The sequence below is a fragment of the Lithobates pipiens genome, unplaced genomic scaffold (genome assembly GCF_037356315.1).
Source record: "Lithobates pipiens isolate NorthernLeopardFrog02 unplaced genomic scaffold, aLitPip1_a1.2 Scaffold_8, whole genome shotgun sequence".
NCBI lineage: Eukaryota > Metazoa > Chordata > Amphibia > Anura > Ranidae > Lithobates > Lithobates pipiens.
In genome coordinates this window covers 685,094,317-685,119,708 of record NW_027507903.1, presented here as the reverse complement: position 1 = coordinate 685,119,708, position 25,392 = coordinate 685,094,317, and the positions used below count along the sequence as shown (strand labels likewise).

Sequence of the window (25,392 nt, the reverse complement as noted above, 5' to 3'; positions counted from 1 at the left end):
TGCGATCTGCAAACTCGGATCGCATGGTGTGAACACCCATGCGATCCGATTCTGCTGCGGACCAAAAAAAGGGTCCCGTGCGAGTTTGCGGCGGGTGCGGCGGGTGCGACACGAATTCAGCCATACTATCTGTATGGCTGAACTCGAATCGCACAGAGATCGGATGTGATTTGCACTGCAGTGCGGTGCGAATCACATCCGTTCTCATAAACTGCTGCAATGTGAACCCAGCCTTAGTGACACTGGCGACGGGGGGTGATCACGGGGTTAAACCTTTATTGGGGGGGTTAGGGGGGTACCTTAGAACTAAAGGGGGCTAACCCTAACTGCCCTAACAGTTATTACAGTCACAAATGACACCAATGCAAAAAAAAAATGACATTGGTGTCACTGTGACTGGGGGGGCAGGGGTAATTAGGGGGGTGATCGGGGGGGTGTGAGTGTGCCTGGCATGTTCTACTGTGTAGTGTCGTGTTGGTACAACTCACCGATCCTCTCTCCTCAGTGTCGGAACGAAAAATACCGACACGGAGGAGAGATTACATCACTTCCTCTCCTGTGTTTACATTACAGGAGAGGAAGTGATGTCACGGAGCATTTTCATTCGTCGGGAGCGATCGTGAGGGGGTGGCCATGAATGAATGGCCGTCCCCTCGTCCGGGATCGCTCCCGAACGAATACCGACCGCCGCAGGCACCGGGCGGGGGCCCGATCGGGCCCCCGACCCGCGGGCAGGCAAGGACGTACATGTAAGCCCTTATGCCTGCCCGTGCCATTCTGTCGACGTACATCGTCGTGCGGCGGTCGGGAAGTGGTTAACAGGGGCGTTTAATTACAATTTTTGATGCAATGCTTTGCAGCAGGGCTAATTCCTGCAATAAAACTAGAGTATATGGGAGAGGTTGCAGTGTCGTGGCACCAGCACCAGTGCCTAAGGCCCAATTTTTCTGCCCCTGTTTAACAGGGACATGTAATTACAATTCTTGATATAATATTTCACAGGAGGGCCCCTTCCTGTGCCCACCCAGAGTAACTGTGAGGACTTATAGTGTTGTGGCACCAGCACCACAACCACCAAAGGTCAATTTTTCTACCACTGTTCAACAATGGCATGTAATTACAATTTTTGATATAATCGTTCACAGCAGGGCGCTCCAGCGCCCACCAAGAGTCACTTTGAGGGCTTACAATGTTGTGGCAAAACCAACACCTTGTTCCGCCATTTCTGCAGAGCATATAGGGCAGGCCCCTACTTTCAAACATCCTACTTGCAAAAGGAAGGAGACAACAGCAAGTGAGATGAAAAAAGATGGACGACAAAACAAATTATACAGGGGTGATAACCCTTCCCTATGTTTTCCAAAAAGCTTAAAAATAGTTTTTTTGACTGGAGCTACACTTTAAAAATGTACCAGTTGAAAATTACAAACAGATTCAACTTAACACAACAAACCTACACAGTCCCTGTCTTGTTTGCACCGCCTGTATACTGCTGTTCTGAGTATATAGGGCCTGGGGGCCACACGCATTTCCTTTTTTTAATATGGGTACGGGGTTCCCCTTGAAATGCATACAAGACCCAAAGAGGCTGGTAATGGGCAGGGAGGGCTACCCATGCCATTTTTCTCAATGGTTTTCAACCATATTGCAGGAACCAGATATAACATTAAGACCGCAAGCAGTTTTCAATGATGTTATTTCTGTTTAATGTCATTTTTTGCAGGGACTGTTCTAAACACGGGAAACACGTGGCACTTCACAGGCATACTACAGACACCCCCCAGGCACCATATTTAAAGGAATATTTCACTTTTTTTTTCACTTTAATCATCATTAAAATCAGTGCTCCCGCCAAAACGGACATTTTTAAAAACATTTTAGGCATTGACCCATGTCCCCTGGGGCAGGAGCCAGGTCCCCAAACCCTTTTTAGGACAGTATCTTGCATATTAGCCGTTAAATTTAGCACTTTTAATTTCGAACGTTCGAGTCCCATAGACTTCAATGGGGTTCTAACGTTCGTTCGAATTTGGGGTCCGTTCGAAAGTTCTGGTGCGAACCAAACCGGGGGGTGTTCGGCTCATCCCTACTCCTGACGTGATATGCAGGGCGGCTTCGTGGTCTTCAATACACACTTTATGTCTCATTATTGTGTTGAGCCGGCGGCTCTATCCTCAGTTGACTTTGGTGTTAAAGTTTTGTCGGTTGACGGTGTCAAATAAATCTTTGCTATGCAGCATTTTTCCCACCCGGGTGTGTTTTGGCCAGTTATTTCCCACACGTAGGCTGCCATGGAGTCTGTCAGGAAAACAGAAAATTTATATCAAAATACTTACCGTAATTTTCCTTTCCTGATGGACTCCATGGCAGCAGGAGTTCCCTCCCAAATGGCTGGAGTAGGATAGTTACCGAACACGGCCTCTGGCAAGGAGCAAAGATTTATGGGAGTATCATCCTATAGGGTAATGGAGGCGGGACTAAATCCATACGTTGGCTGCCATGGAGTCCATCAGGAAAGGAAAATTACGGTAAGTATTTTGACATAAATTTTACGTTTTTATAACCCTTGTAACCAGTAATGGACACCTTCCTTTATCACCAAATGGGGGGGGGGGAACTAAAGTGCGCTCCCCTCGTTTTCCAGGCGGATTCAGCAAACATTATTGATGTCTGGGAGCCAAATCCAATCTCCATTGAAGGGAGCTGACTGTTAAAAAGTGGCTTACCAAAGATGCAAGTCTAATGTTGTCATTCATGGGGAACATCAAAAAAAAAAAGAATATATATAAATAATCAGACCTTTATCCTTGATAAGGGTCTTGTATGGATGTCAATGGGGAAACCACATGTTTTTAATTCACATTTCCCTGCAATCTTCCTTTATTTAGTAAATACATTGAGGGGCACCCCCCCAAAATAAATTCCAGATCCTCACCAAGGAGGAGGAGGGTCTGGTATGCATTGGGGGGGTCCAGATTATTTACATCATAAAAGGAATCTTGCAGGTAAATGGGAATTTACAGATTTTGTGTCACTTTTGTTGTACATTAAAAAAAAAAATGACACGCCCCCCCCCCAAAAAAAAATCAATATCACACTTATCATATTTACAAACAAATTTACGTGTTTAAATTGTCGGTAAATGACTGTTCCTGGCCGCTGTCCTGTTTCCATTAATCTATATGACAGCCTTATCCAAGATGAGGGTCTGCTATGGGTCTCAACAGGAACCCCATAAAAAAATAGTAAGAAGAATATGGCATGGCCGCCCCTCCTCCAAAAAAAATTTTTTACATTAGGACCCTTCAAGTTTATTTACAAAAATTAGTGTTTAAATTGTCGGTAAATGGCTGTTCCTGGCCGCTGTCCTGTTTCCATTAATCTCTATGAGGCTGTTATCCAAGATGAGGGTCTGCTATGGGTCTCAACAGGAACCCCATAAACAAATAGTAAGAAGAATATGGCATGGCCGCCCCTCCTTCAAAAAAAAAAAATTTACATTAGGACCCTTCAAGTTTATTTACAAAAATTAGTGTTTAAATTGTCGGGAAATGGCTATTCCTGGCCGCTGTCCTGTTTCCATTAATCTCTATGAGGCTGTTACCCAAGATGAGGGTCTGCTATGGGTCTCAACAGGAACCCCATAAACAAATAGTAAGAAGAATATGGCATGGCCGCCCCCCCCCCCCCCCCAAAGAAAATTCTACATTAGGACCTTTCAAGTTTATTTAAAAAAATTGTGTTTAAATTGTTGGCAAATGACCATTCCCAGACGCTGTCCTTCTGTTTCTAAACAATTTGGCTGGGTTGCCCCTTAATCTATAAGAGACCCTTATCTAGGATGAGGGTCTGCTATGGGTGTCAAGGGGGGGGCACCCACACAGAAAATGGCATGGGTGTCCTCTTTAATTTCCATACAAGATCCTTCAGGTCTGGTATGAATTTTAGATGAAAACCTCATGCAAAAAAAAAAAAAAAAGTGTGGGTTCACCCTCAAAAATCCACACCAGAGACTGAAAATGGACATTTCTTTAAACGTGAACTTTCCACAAACCTGGGGGGGGATTCATAGTGCCCCCTCCTTCTCTTCCCATCCCCCACTGTGTCCAAGCTGAAATGAACATACAAGACAAGTGCAAAATCTAGACTGTCCCCTCCACAGGACTGCACACTCAGTGCTTTGGTCTCAGAATCAAGTTTCTTTCCATGTGAAGCAGCAATTGCACAAATTGTATTTATTCTCATCAGAACCAGAAAAAATAAATAATAATAATTTGTATCACAATATATGATATAATTATCCTTCACTAGTCAGATCTATATACAACACATCCTAGATTAAATATTTTGTTTTTAATTTTTTGACAGCAGGTGGCGCTCTTGTCTCCTTTTCACCTGTAAGTCTTCCACTTTCAGCTGTGCTGAAGAAACTTCCTGTTAATTTACACAACTTAAATTCACCACAGCACCACATTGAAATCCATGTGATTAAGATATTTGGGGGGGGGGGGCTGGGCACACCATAAAAGATATATTAAATATGGTGCAGCCATAAGACCCTAGAACAGAACAAAATATTACAGCGCGCACATGCAGAAAAGACATTTACCTCCTGAAAGGCTATTTAAAACACCAAAAACATTAAAAAAAAAAAAAAATTTAAAAACAAAATTATGGGGATTTGGTCACACTGCAGCAGTCACCACTGACTCGTAGCCAGGTGCTTGGCTACAATAGTTTGCTCGCACACCATCGTACGGTTTTTGCTTTTCTTCGTTGTCCATCCCTTTTTCAGGTTTGGACTTTAACTCTGGTCTTCTATAAATAGATATTGTGAGGAAACAGATCAAAATGTGGGACAAATCCTTTTTAAGAGGGTTGTGGGAAGCCAAAGTGATGAAGCAATGATGCATTGAGGGGCGGTAATAGTCAGGATCTCCATTATTCTGTCTAGTGGTCCTGTAGTATGTCTGCAGCCCTCGTGACCCTATATACAGAGCTATACTGTACGTGGCTGCAACTTCTGCAACTTCAGGGGTGGACTGACAACTCATGGGGCCCCTGGGCAATAGTAGATTATGGGACCCCCGGGCAATAGGAGAAGATTATGGGGCCCTGGGCAATAGGTAAATCTGGGGCCCCCGGGCAATAGGAGATTATGGGGCCCCCTGGCAATAGGAGATTATGGGGCCCCCAGGCAATAGGAGATTATAGGGCCTCCAGGCAATAGGAGATTATAGGGCCTCCAGGCAATAGGAGATCATGGGGCCCCCAGGCAATAGATTATGGGGCCACACAGTATACACACACACATACAGAATACACACAGACACACAATATACACACACAAAATACACATATGCACACTGAAAAGGTACTGGAGAGGCAGGGCAGCTATAATCTTGGGATTTTTAAATAAACACAGATTTTTACATACTGTCCCCGGTTCTATTGAGGCTGGCAACCCTGATGGGGCCCCTTAGTGGCATGGGGCCCTCGGGCAGTGCTCGAGTGCCCAAATGGTCAGTTCGCCCCTGGCCCCAATTGAGAAGTTTATTGGAGAAACCACCGACCTTCATAAAACACATGAGACCAGGGCTGAGGCAAGGTGGGGGCAGAAGGCTGTCGCATGACGCCCACGAGAGAGATTTACAGCACCTGGAAAGCACCAAAACTATACCGCATTACCATCTATAATTAAGTAAAAGACCAGATCAAATGATTTAAATGAGAGGCCCGACAGCCACCAACACCCAGAGCTCTGCGGGGGCGGCTTCTTCCTTGATCACTGCAGCTGCAAGGTCACCTTGTTTTGGCCCAATCACAAGCAGAGGGCCCAAGGTGGTCATTGATTGTTCCCCTTCCACGTTTGGTTCTGCAGGAGAAACATTGGAAGGTCAGGAGGCACATACACATCTCTATACAAGGCAGCTAAAGGGCAAATAAATATATATATATATAAAATGTAGCTCCTACTCAAGTGTGCAAAGGTGGTGTCCACTGTAGACCCTCATGAATCGAATTTGTCACGTTAACCAATTTGACAGAATGGATGGGAAAGGATGGTTTGAACCCTTAAAATTTGCATTGCTATGAAAAGGCTGTACAGGAGATTTTCCTGTTGTAGTTCCGAAACAAGTGAGGGGAAGGCTCCATGGTGGATAGAATCTGCAATGTAAAGGCCATCCAGGTTCTATCCAAACCACCCCCCCACCCTTCATCCCTATTTTATTGCCACCTGCGTCCCTCAGAACTCTGGTCTATTGTCCAGGATGGGGGGCATAAGAATCCAGGCCAGGTGAAATACCCCCAAACCAGTCAGGACCACCCCCCCTCCTCATTCTCAGGACATCCCATTGAAAGGAGAAGCTGTGGCCACACCATTATTGTACACGACAGCTGCATGGTTAAGACTCGCCGTCCAAGGCTTCCCTCTTCCCAAAGGCTCTCGGTCTTTGAAATCGGCTCCTTCCTCCTGTCAGACCAGTAGGGTTGCTGGCAGTGCCTGATGTCCCACAACACTGGCAGATACTGCTGGGGCCCTCAACTACAGACCATCTGGAGAAGATATGCTAATGTCAGCATGACAACCTATCTTTAGAAGATGCACTGGAAGCTTGGCGAAAAGCCAACACTGTATGGCTAGTTTGACATTTACCTTGAGAGGACTTGGGGCTCATCTCTCTAGATGCAGTGGAGATGGATTAGAACAGTTTATTGCTGTGTCCCCTTAGAATATTCACCCTCTATTTGTCCGGTTTACCATTATAATTGAAAGAAAAGCCAAGTTTTTTGGCAGTCCCCAAAAAAGTAATGAAGTAGAAGTTTTCCAGTGGGGATACTCGTTCAGGTGACCTGGGGGTCCCAAGGAATTCCTTAATTTGCTTAATTCTCACTACCTGTTAGGCTATGGGACAGGAAGTGAAGGGAAATATGCAGATGGTAAAAAAAAAAAAGCCTGACAGGGTTATAACCCTCCCTTGGTTTATCCAAAAAGAAAAAGCTTTGCCTAAAGTTTTACTCAGTGACCAGTTGATTCCCTTGAGGGAATTTACAGCTAACCATAATTCTGATCATGCTGGCACATGAGATCTTGTTGACCAACTTTCAGGCCCATGAGGGTACTTACCTGGCCAGATATGTTACCAATGTACATGGTAGGGGAAAAGCCCTACAGATGACACCATTGTAACAGGAACCCACCATGCTATGTCCTTAAAGTTTGTCCCAGTCTCTGGTTACTAGATCCATGCAGAAGTGATGACAGACAGAGGCTATGGGAAGAGCAGCAACCTACGGACACCCAACAGGCATTTTAAATAGTCTCACCTGTTTGTGGCTTTACTATAGGAACAGGCCTTGTTAATGAGATCTGGGACCTGGGTGGCAGCAGCAGCTCTCAGGTATCAGGTTAAGTAGATCTGGAATAGAAGGTTTTAGTAGGTTAAACATTCCTAGAAGGCACCCATCTGTGAAACCAATTCAAACAGTCCTCACCAGAGATACATAATTTCCTAGGAACCGGAAGGCATCCACTGTGAACTGTAGAATGTTTGTCTGGACCCTTGGATCAATGAAGGCCGAGGAGGAGTCAACCTGTGTTCCATCCACCAGACACCTGCAGAAGATGGTCACTTACAATTTGTGTCAAATTGCAACCCATGCACCGATCCAGCAGCCGACATCTTCCCGGGGGGGTTACTTCCGGGTATTGCGGCTCCAGCGCTGTGACTGGCCAGAGCCGTGATGTCACTTCCACCCATGCACGTGGGAGCCACCGGTAACAGCGCAGTACAATGGCACGTACGTGCCATTGCTTCGGTGTGCATGTGCTAATGACGTCGGCACAGGCAAATACAAGGATATCTCCTTAACCGTGCATGTTTAGGAAGAGATATCCAGTGTAGCTACAGGTAAGCCCAATTATAGGCTTTCCCGTAGTATAAAGTGGTTGTAAAGGGTTTACAACCACTTTTGAGTGACCAGCTAGCATAGCCATATTTGTCCCCGGATTCTCTTTAGGCCAATACATCTTCATGATCACCCCAACATTGCCAAAAAAGGGATATTGTTAAGCTTTCATGGACAATAAAAGGGATCCCCACCATCTTGATCATGAGGTTCTTTAAAGTTAAGAAACGTAAACTTATCCACCATTGTTAATGCAGAGCCTCCTATGATCGCTCTTAGTAAGATTCAATTGGTTATTATTGGAGTAGAAGGGTTAGGGTGTGTCTACAGATGTTAAAAGTAGAAACAAAGGAAAAGAATGGAACTTTAAAATGAGGCTCATTGCTGCAAAAAAAATAATAATAATAATTTATGGAGTAAATATGATAAAACCTTTGTATAAAAAACAATTCTGTGGTCTAGAAATGCTTGATAATGTTTTCAAAACATAACCATATTCAAAAGGATGAAATATTGGTAATATACTATTGTGACGGGAGTCACTTTGGCCGGGGGGCTTGTGGAACCCAGCTTACCTTGGAGAGCTCTGGAAACTCCATGTCCAGCTCCCCCGACCCCTCCTATGTGTAAATCAACCTGTATCCATTAGGGGCACAGGGGGACCGAGAACCCCAGTCTGATCTGTGCTAGTCAGACTCTGTACAGCCGCACTGCAGTATTGTGTTCTCGTGCTGTTGTGGACTGTTTGCTGGGATTGTTTGGGGGGGTGTGGTTGTATTCCATTGTTCTGTTGTGTCCGTCTTAGGAGAAATGTATTATGGGATGGATGTTTTGTATCCCTGGCATGTGGACTGGGGGCAGGGTGGAGAAGGTCGAATTCCTCCAACAACTCTCTCTGCTGATTGGACAGTTTACCCTGCCCTGAATCAAAGGGGGGGGGGATGTTCCCGAAGTGTATACCTGTGTTTGAATAAACCATTTTTTTTGTGAACAAACTGGTTTATTCAAACACAGGTATACACTCCGGGAACAACTACCCCCCCCTCTTTGATTCAGGGCAGGGTAAACTGTCCAATCAACAGGGAGAGTTGGAGGAATTCGCCCCTCCCCTCTCCACATGCCAAGAACACACATACAAATATATTTCTCCTAAGGCAGGCAGACACACTGGAATACAACAACACCCCAAACTATCCCAACAAACAGTCCACGACAGCATGAGATAATACAATATTGCAGTCATAGGCGTGTGCACCCCAAAGCTTAAAAAAAAAATTATATATATATATTTTTTTTTTTTCACACTATATTACTAAAAGTATTGGGATGCCTGCCTTTACACCTTTACACACACAAACTTTAAAGGCAAGCCTTCTGTCCCAGTCTTAGTCTGTAGGGTTCAATATGGAGTTGGCCCACCCTTTGCAGCTATAACAGCTTCAACTCTTGTGGGAAGGCCGTCCACAAGGTTTAGGAGGGTGTCTATGGGAATGTATGACCATTCTTCCAGAAGAGCATTTGTGAGGTCAGTCACTGATGTTGGACGAGATGGCCTGGCTCATAGTCTTCACTCTAATGTGAAGGCCAGTCAAGTTCCTCTACCCCAAACTCATCCATGTCTTTATGGACCTTGCTTTGTGCACTTGTCCAAATTATTTGGTGGAGGGGGGGGGGGATTATGGTGTGGGGGGTTGTTGTAGGGGTTGGGTTTGGCCCCTTAGTTCCAGTGAAGGGAACTCTTAAGGCATCAGCATACCAAGAAATTTTGGACAAAATGTCATGCTCCCAACTTTGTGGGAACAGTTTGGGGACGGCCCCTTCCTATTCCAACATGACTGCGCACCAGAACACAAAGCAAGGTCCATAAAGACATGGACTTAGCAAGGGTGGTGGAAAATGAACTTAAAGTGCAAAAATTCACATTATAATAATAACTAAGACATATAGAATTAAGTGTAACAATCTAAAAAATAAAAAAATTCTAAAGTGCTGTAATGGTGGGAACCTCCCAACTAAAAAAAACATTGTTGCACTTGAAGTTCATTTGTATTGCAATTATCTGTAGAGGCCCCCCCCATAAGTACATAAGTATAAAAAAAGAGTTAGGCCGCGTACACACGCGCGGACTGTTCGCCCAACTTTGTCCGTCCAACAGTTTCGGCAAACAGTCCGCTCAAACTTAGCATGGACGGACATGGCCACACACGACGGACGAACAGTTTGCTGAAACCGTGCGCGATGACGTGAACGGCACGTACGACGGGACGAAAAATACGACGTCCTATACACTGCATTATAGCTTTCGGCGTGAAAATCCTTTCTGAGCATGCGCGCAACTTTGTTTGACGAACAAGCCTACACACGAGCGGACTGTTCGCTGAAACAAGGTTTCAGCGGACAGTTTTACGGAATTTCCGAAAAACCTTGTCCGTCCAACTGTCCGCTGAAACTGTCCGCTGAAAGCCCACACACGAGCGGACTGTCCGCCCAAACACTGTTCAGCGGACAAAGTTGGGCGAACAGTCCGCCCGTGTGTACGCGGCCTTAGACTTAAATTTTTCTAGGAGTCTTCCAGGACAGCCTCAAAGATAGGGCTCTTCCCTCCGGGACAAGAAACACATTCACCCAAATGGTTAAAAGGAGGCCCTCCAGGCCTTCCCCTTCAGTTTCCGCAAGAAGTGCCAGAAGGCTCTGAAATACATAACACACTGGCACAACATTAGTACACCCCCTTTTGCTCCAGCTATAAAACTTGGCATCAAGTGGCACCGGCTTTCTCTGCCCACGAAGCTGAAACCCCCCTAGTTGAAGGTGCCTTAACTAGAGGCGCTTGCCTCCCTGCCAAACTGTATGCTTCTAAAATGGTCATCCTAATCCATCTGGCGATGGTGGATTTAGATGCCTTAAATCCTTTGCGTGACCCCACAAAATTCACAAACAACCAATCTGTCTTCCTTAAGTCTTTGTGGATATCGAAATAAACTAAAAGGCTATGCCTAATGTCAACTAAACTGAATTCTCCTTCCTTGTCACCTTCTGAGGAGGAGTAAAATGTTGGCAGGATGATGTCCTGAGTTCTATGAAAAGTAGAAGAAACTTTAGGGAGGAAACTAGGATATGTTTTAAGCACAACCCTATACTCCAAAATCAACAGAAAAGGCTCTCTAATCAAGAGCGCCTGCAAGTCACTCTTCTGGCTGAGGTGATTGCAATTAAAAAAGCTGTCTTTAAAACTACCCATTTAACATCAGATTTCTCCAGAGGTTCAAAGGGACTCTTTGTAAGTGCACTAAGTACTAGACATGTGCGATTAGTTTCGTACGAATTTCCGAAAATTCGTACGTTCATGAGGAATCCGAAATACGAATTGCCATGCGTCAGAATTTTGTACGCAATACAAACCTTTGTTTACGAATTTCAGATCAGTTGTCGTCGCATCGACGACTCAGTCATTATGGTTATTATGAGGGGCTCCCACCATCCCTGTGCTATTCTGACTTCCTCCTGGGGCTGTACCTCTGCTGTGCTCATTATGAGGGGCTCCCACCATCCCTGTGCTATGCTGACTTCCTCCTGGGGCTGTACCTTTGCTGTGCTCATTATGAGGGACTTCCTCCTGGGGCTGTACCTCTGCTGTGCTCATTATGAGGGGCTCCCACCATCCCTGTGCTATGCTGACTTCCTCCTGGGGCTGTACCTCTGCTGTGCTGACATACTGAGCACAGCAAGGGTACAGCTCCAGGAGAAAGTCAGCACAGGGTTGGTGGGAGCCCCTCATAATGAGCACATGGCTGCCATGCACAGCTGCTCCAGTTTTGATCCCCCGCACTGTATGGGGTCACCGGGGATGTGCGGGGTCACTGGAATTTCGTATTTCGGATAAAAAAACAAACTTCCATCAGCATCGACTGTCATATTGAGGTATATATTTTTGCCTTTAAATTCATCGCAAAGAACGTTCGTACAAGTTAACGAACCTAACGACAATTCGTATTTCGTACGAACTGAAATTGAATTTCGGACACGAAATATGAAGTACGAATTAATTCTAATACGAACCATAACGGAACGGAACAAAACAAATTTATTGACGGCACCCATGTCTACTAAGTACCAACGATAGATCCCAAGAGGGACAGGCTCCGACCTTCACTGGCCTGGGCTTTAAAGTAACTCTTTACAAAATGAACTTGCTACAGGGGGACCTGAAGAAAAACACTCAAAGCGGCAGCCTGTACCTTCAGGGTGCTTACAGAAAGCTCTAATTCCACTCCTGCCTGGAAGAAGTCCAGCACTGCCGGAATTCCTGGTTCTTCTACTAACCAGGAATTGAACCTCTTCTATACCTTGGTGTAAACGGCCCTGGTCACTGGCTTTCGGCATTCTAAGAGCGTCTTGATGACCCTTTCTGAAAAGCCTTGGGTCCTTAACAGCTGTTCCTCGGATAGCATGCTGTAAGTCTGAGGGTCTCTATGTGAGGATGCCGGATAGGACCCTGTGCAACCAAATCCTCCCTCATCATAAGATGAATCGGAGGATATATGGCCAACGTATTTAGGACTGCAAACCAGGCCCTTCTTGGCCAGAATGGAGCTATCAAAATGAGATCCGTTTCCTGGGTCTGAAATTTCTGGAGGACCGCTGCAACTAGCCTTACTGGGGGGGGCGAGGCATAGCACAGGTTGAAGTGTCATGCATTGGCGAAGGCATCCATCCCTCTGGCTAGATCCCACGAGTGCAGGGAGAAAAACTCTGCAACCTTTTTGTTGCTTTGTGAGGCGAACAAGTCCACCTCTGGTATGTCCCAGGTCCTCACAACCTGCTCGAACACTTCCTGGTTGAGTGACCATTCGTCCTGTTTCACACACTGACGACTGAGAAAGTCCGCCAGCGAGTTCTAAGCCCCCTTTAAATGAACAGCTGTCTGGAATTCCCGATGTATCGGCACATGCAAATATGCGTCCCTGAGGTCGATCGTCGCCATATAGCAATCGGGAAACAGGATGTTCGTTATCATGAAGATAGACTCTATCCTGAAACGCTTGTACCTGACAAACCTGTTCAGGGGCCTGAGATTGAGAATCAACCTGAACTTGCCTGATGGCTTTCGAACTACGAACACATGGGAATATACCCCCCTGTCTGCGTTCCGCATATGGTACTCGGCTGATGACCTGTTGATCCAACAACTTTCCCAACAGTAAACTCAGAACCTCTGCCTTCTCCCGGTCTCTGGGTAACTGGGTTACTAAGGTGGTAGGTGGGGGAATGGCATTGAACCCCAACTTGTAGCCATTTTCTATTATTTCTAATATAAACAGACTTGAGGTTGCGCTGGTCCATTGTGGGAGGAAATCCCCTAACCTTCCTCCCACCGGAACACAAGAGTCACTGGGGCTTTGGGGTGTTTTGAGGAGGATTGAATAGTATTCCTCCTCTGCCACGACCCTTGTGACCCATCCAGTGTTTTTTAGGCCGACCCTCTTCTCTCCTGCTGGGTCTGTTGCCTAAACCCTCGAAAAAGACGTCTGCTCTCAGGCTTCTTTTTCTCTGGAAAGGCTCTCTTTTTGTCCTGGGTAACCTCCAGGGCCTCTTGGAGCCCAGGACCAAAAAGGTGATCGCCTGAGAAAGGTTTTGTGGATTACCTAAATTTTGATGCTGCATCTCCCGACCAGGCTTTCAACCATACAGCTCTTCTTGCAGCATTAACCAAAGCTGCAGACCTGGTCACTTGCTTTACCGACTCTGCAGAAGCGTCGGCTAGGAACCCAACTGCTTTAAACAATAAAAGGAAAAGATTTTAGCATTGTCGAGACATGCCTGCAGAAATGTGAGACTGCAACTGAGTTAACCAGCATTCCAAATTTCTAGCCACACAGGTGGCTGCAAGGGCAGGTTTGGGCACAATAGAGGAGGCATCCCAAGTCCTCTTTAGTGGCACATCACCCCTTTTGTCCATGGGGTCCTTAAAGTGGAAGTAAACCCATGGATTTAAACAGTTAAAAAAAAGGCATGCTGGGAATGCTAACTGCACATTAGCTGTGCTCTCAGCCAAACTATCAAACCATCCAATGGCTGGTGTCATAACGAATCACATGTGCAGCACCATAGCAGTTGAAGATTAAACAGAGGCAAAGATGGCAGCTTCCTTGGCTGAAAACGATAGGGGAGTTTACTTCCACTTTAAGGGATCCCAGATCATCGAAGGCCAAATCAGTCTTTTTGGAAACCTTCGCTAGCGGTGCATCCAACTTGAGGACCTTGTTCCAAGGCTGGGCCACATCCTTTTCAAAGGGAAATCTATGTTTGAGACTGCCTGAAAAGAACGGTCTCCTTTCAGGGTGCTCCCACTCCAGCAAGATCGCTTCCACTAGAGATTTGTGCACGGGGAAAACTCTGGATTTTTGGGCAGAGACCCCCTGATACATGAGGACATGCTTAGAAAGCTCTACTGACTCCTCTCTGATCTCTAGGGTGTCATAGATCGCTTTTAATAAGTCCCCCAGATCGTCCAATGTCAATTTGTACCTGGACCCTCTGGAGTAATCTTCCTCTTCTTCACTATCAGACCCTGAGTCTACTTGAGAAGAGGCAAGCGATCTGGGCTTTCTCTCCCTATCTTCCCCATCCTCCTGACTGGGTTCAGACAGGGAGGGCAAACTTGCCGCTCTAGAAAAGGGCACAGAGGGACCCTGCATCCTATCCATCATTCCTCTAAATGATTTAAAGGTGGATGCAATTTCGTCTTTTACTGACGTAAGGATCTTATGACACTCTGTCATGGAGTCATCCTTAGTTAAATTGACACATTCCGGGCAAAGCGGTTTCTGCCAATTGGGACCGAGTTTTGTCCCACAAACGGCACACTCTCTCCAGGGAGGCCGTATCAGAGATCTGTCCTGTGCTTTACCCTGAAAGCAAAAGAAAAGACAAACCATGAGAGCCTATCCCCAACCACCACCGTGCTCAGGGGGAAGGAGAGAAGTGCCCCGCCCTTCACCTGTGGTTCCCCACCCAGGGAATGGCTTTGATCACAAGGACCTTACCCCATCCCAGAGTAAGCCATGGTCTACTCTCACCACGCTTACCTGAGAGGTAACAGTGCCAGAAGAACCGGAGTCAACTGCCTGAACTGCTGCAGTGCCCTCCATGGCTCCTTAGTGTTGTCACAGCTTCTGCTGGATCTACACAGGCTCCGGACACCCAGCAAGCCACACGCTGCGCCAGAAGACCGGAACCTTGTCTCCTGGCTTCCCCTGATTATGCGGTTCCGCTGGAAGCTGTAACGGAAACCTGCGTTACATCAGAGGGGGGCGGGGTCAACCATACATCATTGGGGAAGCCCAGGTTTCCCTTTGCGTTAGAGGGGGCGGGGTCAGGTGACGAGTGGCCCCGTCCTCCTCAGCTAAGACCTTTCAGATTGCAGAGATTCCCGCAGTGTCTCCAGTGGAGACAGGATACGCTGCACGTCATTGGGAGAGATCACTCATCACTGGACCTCGGAGAAGAGATCAGCCATAGCAGGATAGCAAGAGTGGATTACCACCGCTGGAATCTTTTTTTAATTTTTTTTTTATATTTTTAATAAAGGACTTATCCCAACGGTGTCTGTGTGTTTTTTAAACAATTTTTTACGCTTTATTTGTGAAATGGTAGGGGTACAATGTACCAGTTACCATTTCAAGCAGGGGGGGCGGGATCTGGGGGTCCCCTTGTTAAAAGGGGCTTCCAGATTCTGATAAGCCCCCCGCCCGCAGACCCCCACAACCACCGGCGAGGGTTGTGGGGATGAGGCCCTTGTCCCCATCAACATAGGGACATGGTGCTTTGAGGGGTCACAGACCCCAAAGCATCCTCCCAATGTTGAGAGCATGTGGCCTGGTACGGTTCAGGAGGGGGGGGCGCTCTCTCATCCCCCCTCTTTTCCTGCGGCCTGACAGGTTACATGCTCGGATAAAGGGTCTGGTATGGATTTTTGGAGGGAACTCCACACCATTTTTTTTTAAATTTGACGTGGGGTTCCCCTTAATATCCATACCAGACCTGAAGGGCCTAGTAATTGAATTTGGGGGGAACCCCACGTTTTTTTTTTAATTTTTATCAATGACTTTCAATGAGTGTTCTCTGTATCACGGGGAGCCAATAATTCATTATAGCTGCGAGTGATTTTAAGTGACTTTTTTCCTGCAGAAATTACACTTTGTGCAGGGACAGTTCTAAGCAACATGCGCCCCTTCACAGGCATACTATAGACACCCTCCAGGTATGAAATTTAAAGGAATATTACACTTTTATTGTTTCACTTTAATCATTATTAAAATCACTGCTCCTGAAAAAATGTCCGTTTTTAAAACTTTTTTTTTTTGCATTGATCCATGTCCCCTGGGGCAGGACCCAGGTCCCCAAACACTTTTTAGGACAATAACTTGCATATTAGCCTCTAAAATTAGCACTTTTGATTTTTAACCTTCGAGTCCCATAGACTTTAACAGGGTTCTAAAGCTCACACTAATTTTCGGTCCGTTCACAGGTTCTCGCATGAAGCGAACCGGGGGGTGTACCGACAGACTGTACTGAATGAATGAATGAAATATTTGTATAGCGCACAACGCGAACTGAATCGCTTCAAGGCACTTTGAAGAGCTTGGTTGTCCATCATCTAGAAGAGGAAGGTCTTAAGTTTTTTCCTAAAGGCCTGGTGGTTTTCTTCCAGGCGGATGTTGGTTGGTAGAGCGTTCCATAACCGAGGTCCTTGGACAGCAAATCTCCGATCCCCCTTTGATTTGTAGCGGGCTTTGGGCACGAGGAGGAGGTTTTTGTTGGCTGATGGAAGACTGCGGTTTGGTGTGTAATGATTTATTTTCTTCATTAGGTATTGAGGAGCTTCTCTATGCACGCATTTGTGGTTGAGACAGAGGGTCTTGAATGTGATCCGATTCTTTACTGTTAGCCAATGTAGGTTCCTCAGTGAAGGAGAAATGGATTCCCAGGGTTTTTTTCCCGTTATCAGCCTTGCCGCCGTGTTTTAGATAAGTTGTAATCACGCAAGTTGATATTGTGGTAATCCTATGTAAAGCGAGTTTGCGTAGTCCAGTCATGAATTAGTGACTGCAACATGGTGTCCTGCGACTCCAAGTAGCCATCCCAGATATGCAAACTGTTCTCATGATCAAACAGGGAGAAGGGCCAACATATGATTGGTGTTTAAAGTAACTGAAGGAACACTTTGGATAAAGTGGCATGGATAAAACCCCCATCAGGTTATTAATTGTCTGTACGCTATGGGTACATCTGTTCTGGTGACTGGTTTCCTCACTTCCTGTTTTGGCTACAGGACAGGAAGTGTTAGGAAATCCCTCAATGGAACATAATACCAACAGAGGTTCTAATGCTCCCATACCCTATTCAAAAAGGGTTTGGTCTTCAGTTCTACCTTCACCTTCCTAAAATGGAGCTTTAAAGTTGCTGTACATTTCCATCAAATGGGAGGTCATATGAATCAAGCCTTAGAGGGATGTTGTAAATGAAGGATGAGCTCCGGCGTATTCGCACACCCCACGTGCAGAGTCCGCCAGGAAGTCAGCGCAAAATTTCCCAATCTCTGTAGCCGCACATCGGGGCAATGCCTCACTGCCTGTAATTAGCGCTCTGCAGTGCCAACTTCCTGGCGGGCTCTGCACGTGCTGTTTGTGAACATGCCTGAGCTCATCCTTATTGTACATGTCCCTCTCTGGCAAGCAGATATTTGAAGTCTACTCTGGCTCGTGGGGAATCAAGACTGGATAGGCTGCAGAGACAAGCCCCCCAAAACAATGGAATGCGGGGGGGGGGATCCATCTCAATAGAATATCAGCTACAGGGTCATTAGGAACTAGGTGGTTCCAGGTGAGTGAAGCCAGAAAAGCAGCAGATACGTTTCTATACATGACAGACTACTGGAAGGGGAGGACTATGGGCATTGACTAGAGTACATAGACACAGGGGGAACATTTGAAGACTACCTGCACCATGCTGCCGCAGTCCTGGAGGTTGATCTGGAAGGTAACAGTGGTGTCTGTACTCTGGGGGTTGCGTTTGCAGCCACGGGGCCCCAGGCTCAGGTCAGAAGGTCGGACCAGCTTCCCAATCCCATAGAAATCCCTCTGGATGTTGACCACCATGTTGTCCTCTCCACACTGGATACTGATAGGGGAACACCCAAACTGCATCAGATCTCGTGAAACCCCAACACGTCCAGCAAGTGAACCCCTAGAGGCCCAACCCCCACAACAGGACGATTAGCGTTCCAGTCTCTGGAGCCCCATCTAGAAGAGCCCTGGCCAGGTAGAGCCCGCTGGTTGCTCCTCCACCAATCTGACTGGCTGCCCTGTCTCAACAAGACTCCATCACAGCCAAACCCTGACCAATAGGCCACAGTCAGGACCAACGCCCAACCACCCTTCACCAGAAATCCCATCCTGCCCATAAGAGGAAAAACACAATGAATGAGGGAGAGAGCTGTTCTTTATAATCCTCCCATCAACCACTGATACCCCCAGCTGGGGCCAATCATCACCACACCCAAATGTCTGGAACCAGGGCCGGACTTACCATTGGGCTTGACTGGGCTCAAGCCCATGGGCCCCGCCGAGATACATAGCAGAGTGTACTCAGCTATGCTCACAGTCACACCCACTCCCGCCCTATGATCAACATAACACAGGGACTGGGCGTGACTGTGAGCCGAGCCGAGCACACTCGGCTACTCTCAGTTCTGCGAGAGGACCCAAGAGCCACAGGACTCCGTATATCCATAAGACACAGGCATTTCTTAAATGAACGAACACGTCATATAGATTACATCGTACCCGACATTAGATGGATGGCTGCATTCATTTTCTTTCAGATATTTTTCCTTTAGTCTCACATTGTGATCCTGCCTGTGACACACATCCTGTCCTAGGGTGATAAAACTGACTGTATTATATACATACAGGAGCAGCGTTGTCACCTGGGGACAGGAGTACAGAGCACCTCCTCCTTTATTCATCTCCTATAATATGGGGGAGGTGTTCTGTAGTCCTGGGAGATAGTTGAGAACAATGTAACTGAGAAGGTTGGGTTCACTGAAGGGGAAATGGATGCACTGGGGATGAAGGGCTCTAAATGGATATGTAAAGTGCAGAGGAAGAAGAGGGTTCTGGAGGAGGACAGGGTGCCTGCAGAGGAGGGTTCTGGAGGAGGACAGGGGCATACCTAGGGCGGATCCTATTTAGGGCACCCCCCAGCAAAAATCGCAGCGTGCGAAGCGTGTCACTTAAAAAGTAGCAGGAGCTTCTTTTGAGCGACAGTGTGTGATTTTCCATGACTGCAGCTCAATTTAAGAAGGTTAGAGTATTATAATGGCAGTATAGGGTATTATGGTGGCAGGCTAGGGCTGTATAAGGTTTTATGGTGGCAGGTCAGGTCAGTATAGGGTATTATGGTGGCAGGCTAGGGCAGTATGGGAGTATTATATTGACTCCCCCCCCCCCATATGTGAGGCCCCCAGGACAGACTGCCCCCCCCCCCCCCCCCCACACTTGGTACGCCATTGGTTATAAGAACAGGGCCCTGCAGGGGAGGAGACTGACATGCAGTGTGCCAGGACAAGGTCATCTAGAGCCCAGGGCAAACTGCACCACCCCCCTAAGATATATGGGCATTATGTATCAGCAAAAATCCCAAAACAAAAACACTGAGCACTAATCTGCATGGTTACCCCTAAGCATAAATTAGCCCTCCTTTAGCTCCCCATACAAATCCTCCCCCCCCCCCCCCCGGGACACATCTTCTCCCTCTCACTTCAAGTCACCCAAATTCATACGTTCAGGAGGATCCGAAATACGAATTGCCGTGCGTCCGAATTCTCTACTGAATAAGAACTTTTGTTTACGAATTTCGGATCAGTTGTCGTCGAACCGACGACGACTCAGTCATTATGCTTATTATGACTTGCAAAAGACTTCTGTAATAGAAGTCAATGTAAGTTGCCTGAAGACATCAGTGAAGGACTTTCCTCCTCTCTGGGTTGCCAAGAAAAGATCAAAGTGATACAATGTTTCTTCTTCAATGGGCTGAACTCCATGTGTAGAAGTTCTCAGTTTAACCATTTAAAGACTAAATCTTTTCTGACACTTGTTGCTTACAAGTAAAAATCCAGTATTTTCTGCTAGAAAATCACTCAGAAGCCCCAAAAATTATATATATATTTTTTTTTTAGCAGAGACCCTAGGGAATAAAATAGTGGTTGTTGCAATATTTTATGTGACGCGGTATTTGCGCAAAGGTCTTTCAAACGCAAGTTAGCCCTTTTTTCGACCTCTAGAGAGCACCGACACCAGCACCGTGATAGAGAGCACCGACACCAGCACCGTGATAGAGAGCACCGACACCAGCACCATAAGCAGCCCCAGGAGGAAGTCAGCACAGCAGAGGGATGGTGGGAGCCCCTCATAATGAGCATAGCACAGGGATAGTGGGAGCCCCTCATAATATGCACAGCGGAGGTACAGCCCCAGGAGTAAGTCAGCACAGGGATGGTGGGAGCCCCTCATAATAAGCTGCGCCTGCTCCTCCTGGGGCTAACTGGACCAGCAGTGCATGGCAGACAATCCGCTTCTCTCTTACTCATCTAATTAAACCTCGTATTTCGGATAAAAACCAAACTGCCATCAGCATCGACTGTCATATTGAGGTATATTTTTGCCTTTAAATTCATCGTAAAGAATGTTCATATACGTTAACGAACCTAACGACAATTCGTATTTTGTACGAAACAGTATGGAATTTCGGACACGAAATAATTTTATTAAAAATCGGAACGAAACGGATTTATTGATGGCGCCCATGTCTATTAAACACTGCAGGAAGCAGCTGCAGCCAGTGTTTCTCTTGCCACTCCTAGCAAAAAATAGTTTGGGCTTATTGCTTGCACACCCTCGTATGTTTTTTGTTCGCTGTTCATTCCTTTTCGCTACAGGTTTTGACTTTCTCTAGTCTATAAGAGATCTTGTGAAGTGAAAAAAAAAAAAAAAAAAAAAAAAAAGTGGAAGTAGTAAATTTTTAAAGAGATGTAGGAAGCCAAAAAAGGGAGGACGCAATAGGGGCAGTAATAGTTATGATCTTGACACAAACACGGGGGTAGAAGGCTACCGCATGAGACCTGTGATAGATATTTAAGCCCCTAGAAACCAAATCTATACTGTATTACCATCTAGAATCAAGCAAAATAAACTAGATACATTGATTTTTTATTTTTCAACAGACAGTACATATTGCGGCTTTTTTAGAGACTTCACAATGAACACCGTACACACTGCGACTACCAGAAGACTGAGACACCCGACAGCCACCAACCACCAGAGCTCTGTGGGGGTGGGCTCTTCCTTCGTTACTGCAGCTGCAAGGTCATCTTGTTTTGGCCCAATCACAAGCAGAGGTCCCAAGGTGGTCACCGACTGTTGCTCTTCCATGTTGGGTTCTGCAGGAGAAATATTGGAGGGTCAGGAGGCACATACACATCTCTATAGAATAGAACTAAGGGCTTTCAGGTGAGAACTCATCTCCTACTCAAGTGTGCAGAGGAGGTGTCCACTGTAGACCCTCATGAAGCAAATTGTCATGACAACCAATTTAACAGAATGGAGGAGAGGATGGTTTGAACCCTTAAGATGTACATTGCTATGAAAAGGCTGTGCAGTAGACCTACATTCCTAGTCTAGTTCTGAAACAAGTGGAGAGAGTATACAGGGAGAATAGAAGCAGCAATATGAAGGCCATCCAGGTTCTAGCCTTCTCCATCCCCTCACTCATTGCCACCAGTGTCCCTCAGAACCCCGTTCTATTAACCTGGGGGTGAAAATAACCCAAGGCCAGGTGGAATACCCTTAAAAAAAAAGTCAGGACTAGAGGCCTCCCTCCCAACCCTTCTGTTGTAATGCAACGGGAGGCAAGCCATTCTTGGGACATCCCCCATTGAAAGGAACAGATGTGGCCACACCATTATTGTATATGGCAGCTGCATGGTTAAGACTCACCATTCAAGGCTTCCCTCTTCCCAAAGGCTCTCGGTCTTCCAAATCGGCTCCTTCCTCCTGTCAGACCAGTGGGGTTGCTACAGGTGCCTGATGTCCCACAACACTGGCAGATACTGCTGGGGCCCTCAACTGCAGACCAGCTGGAGAAAACAAACCAAAGTATGTATGACAACCCGTGTTTAGAAGATGCACTGGAAGTGCAGTGAAAAGCCAACACTGTATGGGTAGTGGGACATTTACCTTGAAAGAGGACTTAGGGCTCATCCCTCCAGAGGGAACTATAGGCTTGTCAGTCTAATGTTGGTAGTTTGTAAACTATTTGAAAGGAATAAGGGACCATAGCCAAGAATTTGTAGATGAAAATAGTATCATTAGCAGTAATCAGCACGGGTTTATGAGTGGTCACTCTTGCCAAACCAGCCCATTAACATTCTACAAGGAAGGGATCTGCCATCTGGACTTCTCAAAAGCATTTGATACAGTCCCCATGAATGCTTAGTCTACAAGCTGAGGTCTAGGCATGGACTATAAGGTTTGTTCTTGGATAGAAGGGGCATGTCCAAAGGGTTAATAACATACCCAGACTGGTCTACAGTGGTTAGTGGGGTACCCCCAAGGCTCTGTCCTGAGACTATTTCTGTTTAATTGATAAAATGATAGAGGGTGGGATAAATAGCTTGATCTCAGTCTTTGTTGATGATAAAGTAGGGCAACACCACAGCAGGATATAAAAACTTTACAAGAGGACCTCAATAAATTAGTGGCGTGGGCTACTGCATAGCAAATGAAGTTTAATATTGATAAATGTAAAGTAATGCACTGGGGAGGGGGGGGTAATAAAACAAGTTACTCATTAGGGTGGAGAGCCCCTAGGACAGTAATGGCAAACCTTGGCACCCCAGACCTTTTGGAACTACATTTCCCATGATGCTCATGCACTCTGCAGTGTAGAGATTCATCCTCCATTTGTCCAGTTTACCATTACGAATTAATAGTGAAAGAAAATCCAAACTTTTGGGCTGTCCCCAAAAATGTAATAAAGTAGAAATCTTCCAATGGGGGATACTAGTTCAGGTGACCTGGGGGTCCCCAAGGAATTCCTTTAATTTGCAGGGATTTCCTTTTGATTCCAGTTTGGCTATGGGACAGGAAGTGGAGAAGTCTGCAATGGGGTAAATAAAAAAAATAAAAAAAAAAAGAAAAAAAAAAAAGTTTACTACACAGTGACCAATTGATCCCCTTGGAGGGAATTTCTCAGCTGACCACAAGGTGTCCAAGAAGCAGATTGAGAGTACCATGCCCAGAATTCTGATCATGTTGGCACATGAGATCTTGTAGACCAAATTTCAGCTTCATGAGGCTACTTTCCTGGCCAGCTATGTTACCAATGTGCATGGTATGGGAAGGGGCTTACAGAGGATACCTGTATTAAATATTTATATTGTAATAGAAATCCACCATGTTAGGTCCATAAAGTTTGTCCCAGTCACTGGTTACTAGAACCATGCAGAAGTGATTACAGACAAATCCTATGGGAAGAGCAGCAATCTATGACACTCAGCCATTTTCAGAGTCTTACCCATTTGTGGCTTGACTATAGGAACAGGCCTTGTTCATGGGATCTGGGACCTGGGTGGCAGCAGCAGCTCTCAGGTAACAGGTCATGTAGATCTGGAATAGAAGATTTTAATAGGTTAAACATTCCTAAAAGGCACCACCAACATGGGCGTCCGCAGGTAGGGGCAAGTGACTAGGGTGCCCACGTGTCCCGGATTGCCCGGGATTATCCCGTAATTTATATCTCTGCCCCCAGTCCCGGGCACCTTCATTCCGGGACAATAAAGTGTCCCGGAATGAAATTGACAATCTGGGAACAGGGGCGGACCGAGCTGCCATAGCGCTGGCTCTAGCTCCGCCTCCACCTCCTCCTGATCACTGGTTGCTATAGCCGCCTTGCGTCTGGCAACCAGTGACGTCACAGCCCAGCGTTGAATGCGGAGGAGGATTTTACATCCTCCTCCTCCACGCTAGTGCTGCTGGGAGTCACTGCTGGTTCTTTTACCTCCGCATTTGGCTCCAGTGGCTGGCTTGCAGCTTGTGTGGGGTGTTTCTGTTCCCACACACTGCGATTACAGTGTGTACTGCATGGTATCTCTCCCTTCCTCCCCCCTCCTGCCCACCTCACACTAACACATGGGCTGAAGTCCCCTCCCCCTTTTCCTCGGCTCACAGACAGGAGAAGGAGGGGGAGGAGAATGGACACAACAGGACGGGATGTGCTGATCTGAGGTTTGTACAGAATATTAATGCTTGGCACTTGCAGGAGAAGAAGACACAGAGACGGGGGGCAAGTTGTCAAAAAAGAATACTTGCAGCGATTTTGGGGGATAAGAGCGTGCTGTATGTGCTAGGGGGCACTTTAGCAAAGGAGAGAAATTGTGCTGGGGGGGGTCAGATTTTTTATTCAACCCCCCCTTCCTGCACAATTTCTCTCCCCTCCCAAAGTGTGCCCTCCTAGAACATACAGCACGCTCTTATCCCCCCAAATCACTGCAAGTATTCTTCTTTCACAACTTGCTCCCTCCCCATCTTCAAAGACAAACTGGCTGCTATCACGGAGATAATTGTACTGTCTGGTATCCTGGGAACTTTAACAGACTATCAGGAGGTGCACTCCTCTTCCTCCTCTCTCCACTAACTACCCCCTGCCATACACTCCGCACTCCTCCCCTGTACATATTACCCCCCCCGCCATACACTCCGCACTCCTCCACTGTACATGTTACCCTCCTGCCATACACTCCGCACTCCTCCACTGTACATGTTACCCCCCTGCCATACACTCCGCACTCCTCCACTGTACATGTTACCCCCCTGCCATACACCCCGCACTCCTCCCCTGTACATATTACCCCCCTGCCATACACTCCGCACTCCTCCCCTGTACATATTACCGCCCTGCCATACACCCCGCACTCCTCCCCTGTACATATTACCCCCCTGCCATACACTCCGCACTCCTCCCCTGTACATATTACCCCCCTGCCATACACTCCGCACTCCTCCCCTGTACATATTACCCCCCTGCCATACACCCCGCACTCCTCCCCTGTACATATTACCCCCCTGCCATACACTCCGCACTCCTCCCCTGTACATATTACCGCCCTGCCATACACTCCGCACTCCTCCCCTGTATATATTACCCCCTACCATACACCCCGCACTCCTCCCCTGTACATATTACCCCTCTGCCATACACCCCGCACTCCTCCCCTGTACATATTACCCCCCGCCATACACTCCGTACTCCTCTCCTGTACATATTACCCCCCTGCCATACACCCCGCACTCCTCCCCTGTACATATTACCCCCCGCCATACACTCCGCACTCCTCCCCTGTACATATTACCCCCCTGCCAT

At 46.7% G+C, this 25,392-nt stretch overlaps 1 protein-coding gene and 1 pseudogene across 2 annotated transcripts in view; both read right to left on the bottom strand.

The window, feature by feature from the left end:
• Positions 1–4,685: 4,685 nt before the first annotated feature.
• Positions 4,686–18,376, bottom strand: LOC143962543 (zona pellucida sperm-binding protein 3-like; annotated as a pseudogene).
• Positions 18,377–21,165: 2,789 nt separating this feature from the next.
• LOC143962203 (zona pellucida sperm-binding protein 3-like) overlaps positions 21,166–25,392 on the bottom strand; it is a 42,749-nt gene continuing 38,522 nt past the window's right edge. For both annotated transcript variants that reach the window (XM_077471539.1, XM_077471537.1), the window contains exons 6-8: positions 23,548–23,639; positions 21,969–22,108; positions 21,166–21,412 (exon numbers count right to left, since the gene is read on the bottom strand). In XM_077471539.1, coding sequence (XP_077327665.1) covers positions 21,183–21,412; positions 21,969–22,108; positions 23,548–23,639 — 462 coding nt within the window. In that variant the 3' untranslated portion in view covers positions 21,166–21,182. The remainder of the gene's footprint in view (positions 21,413–21,968; positions 22,109–23,547; positions 23,640–25,392) is intronic.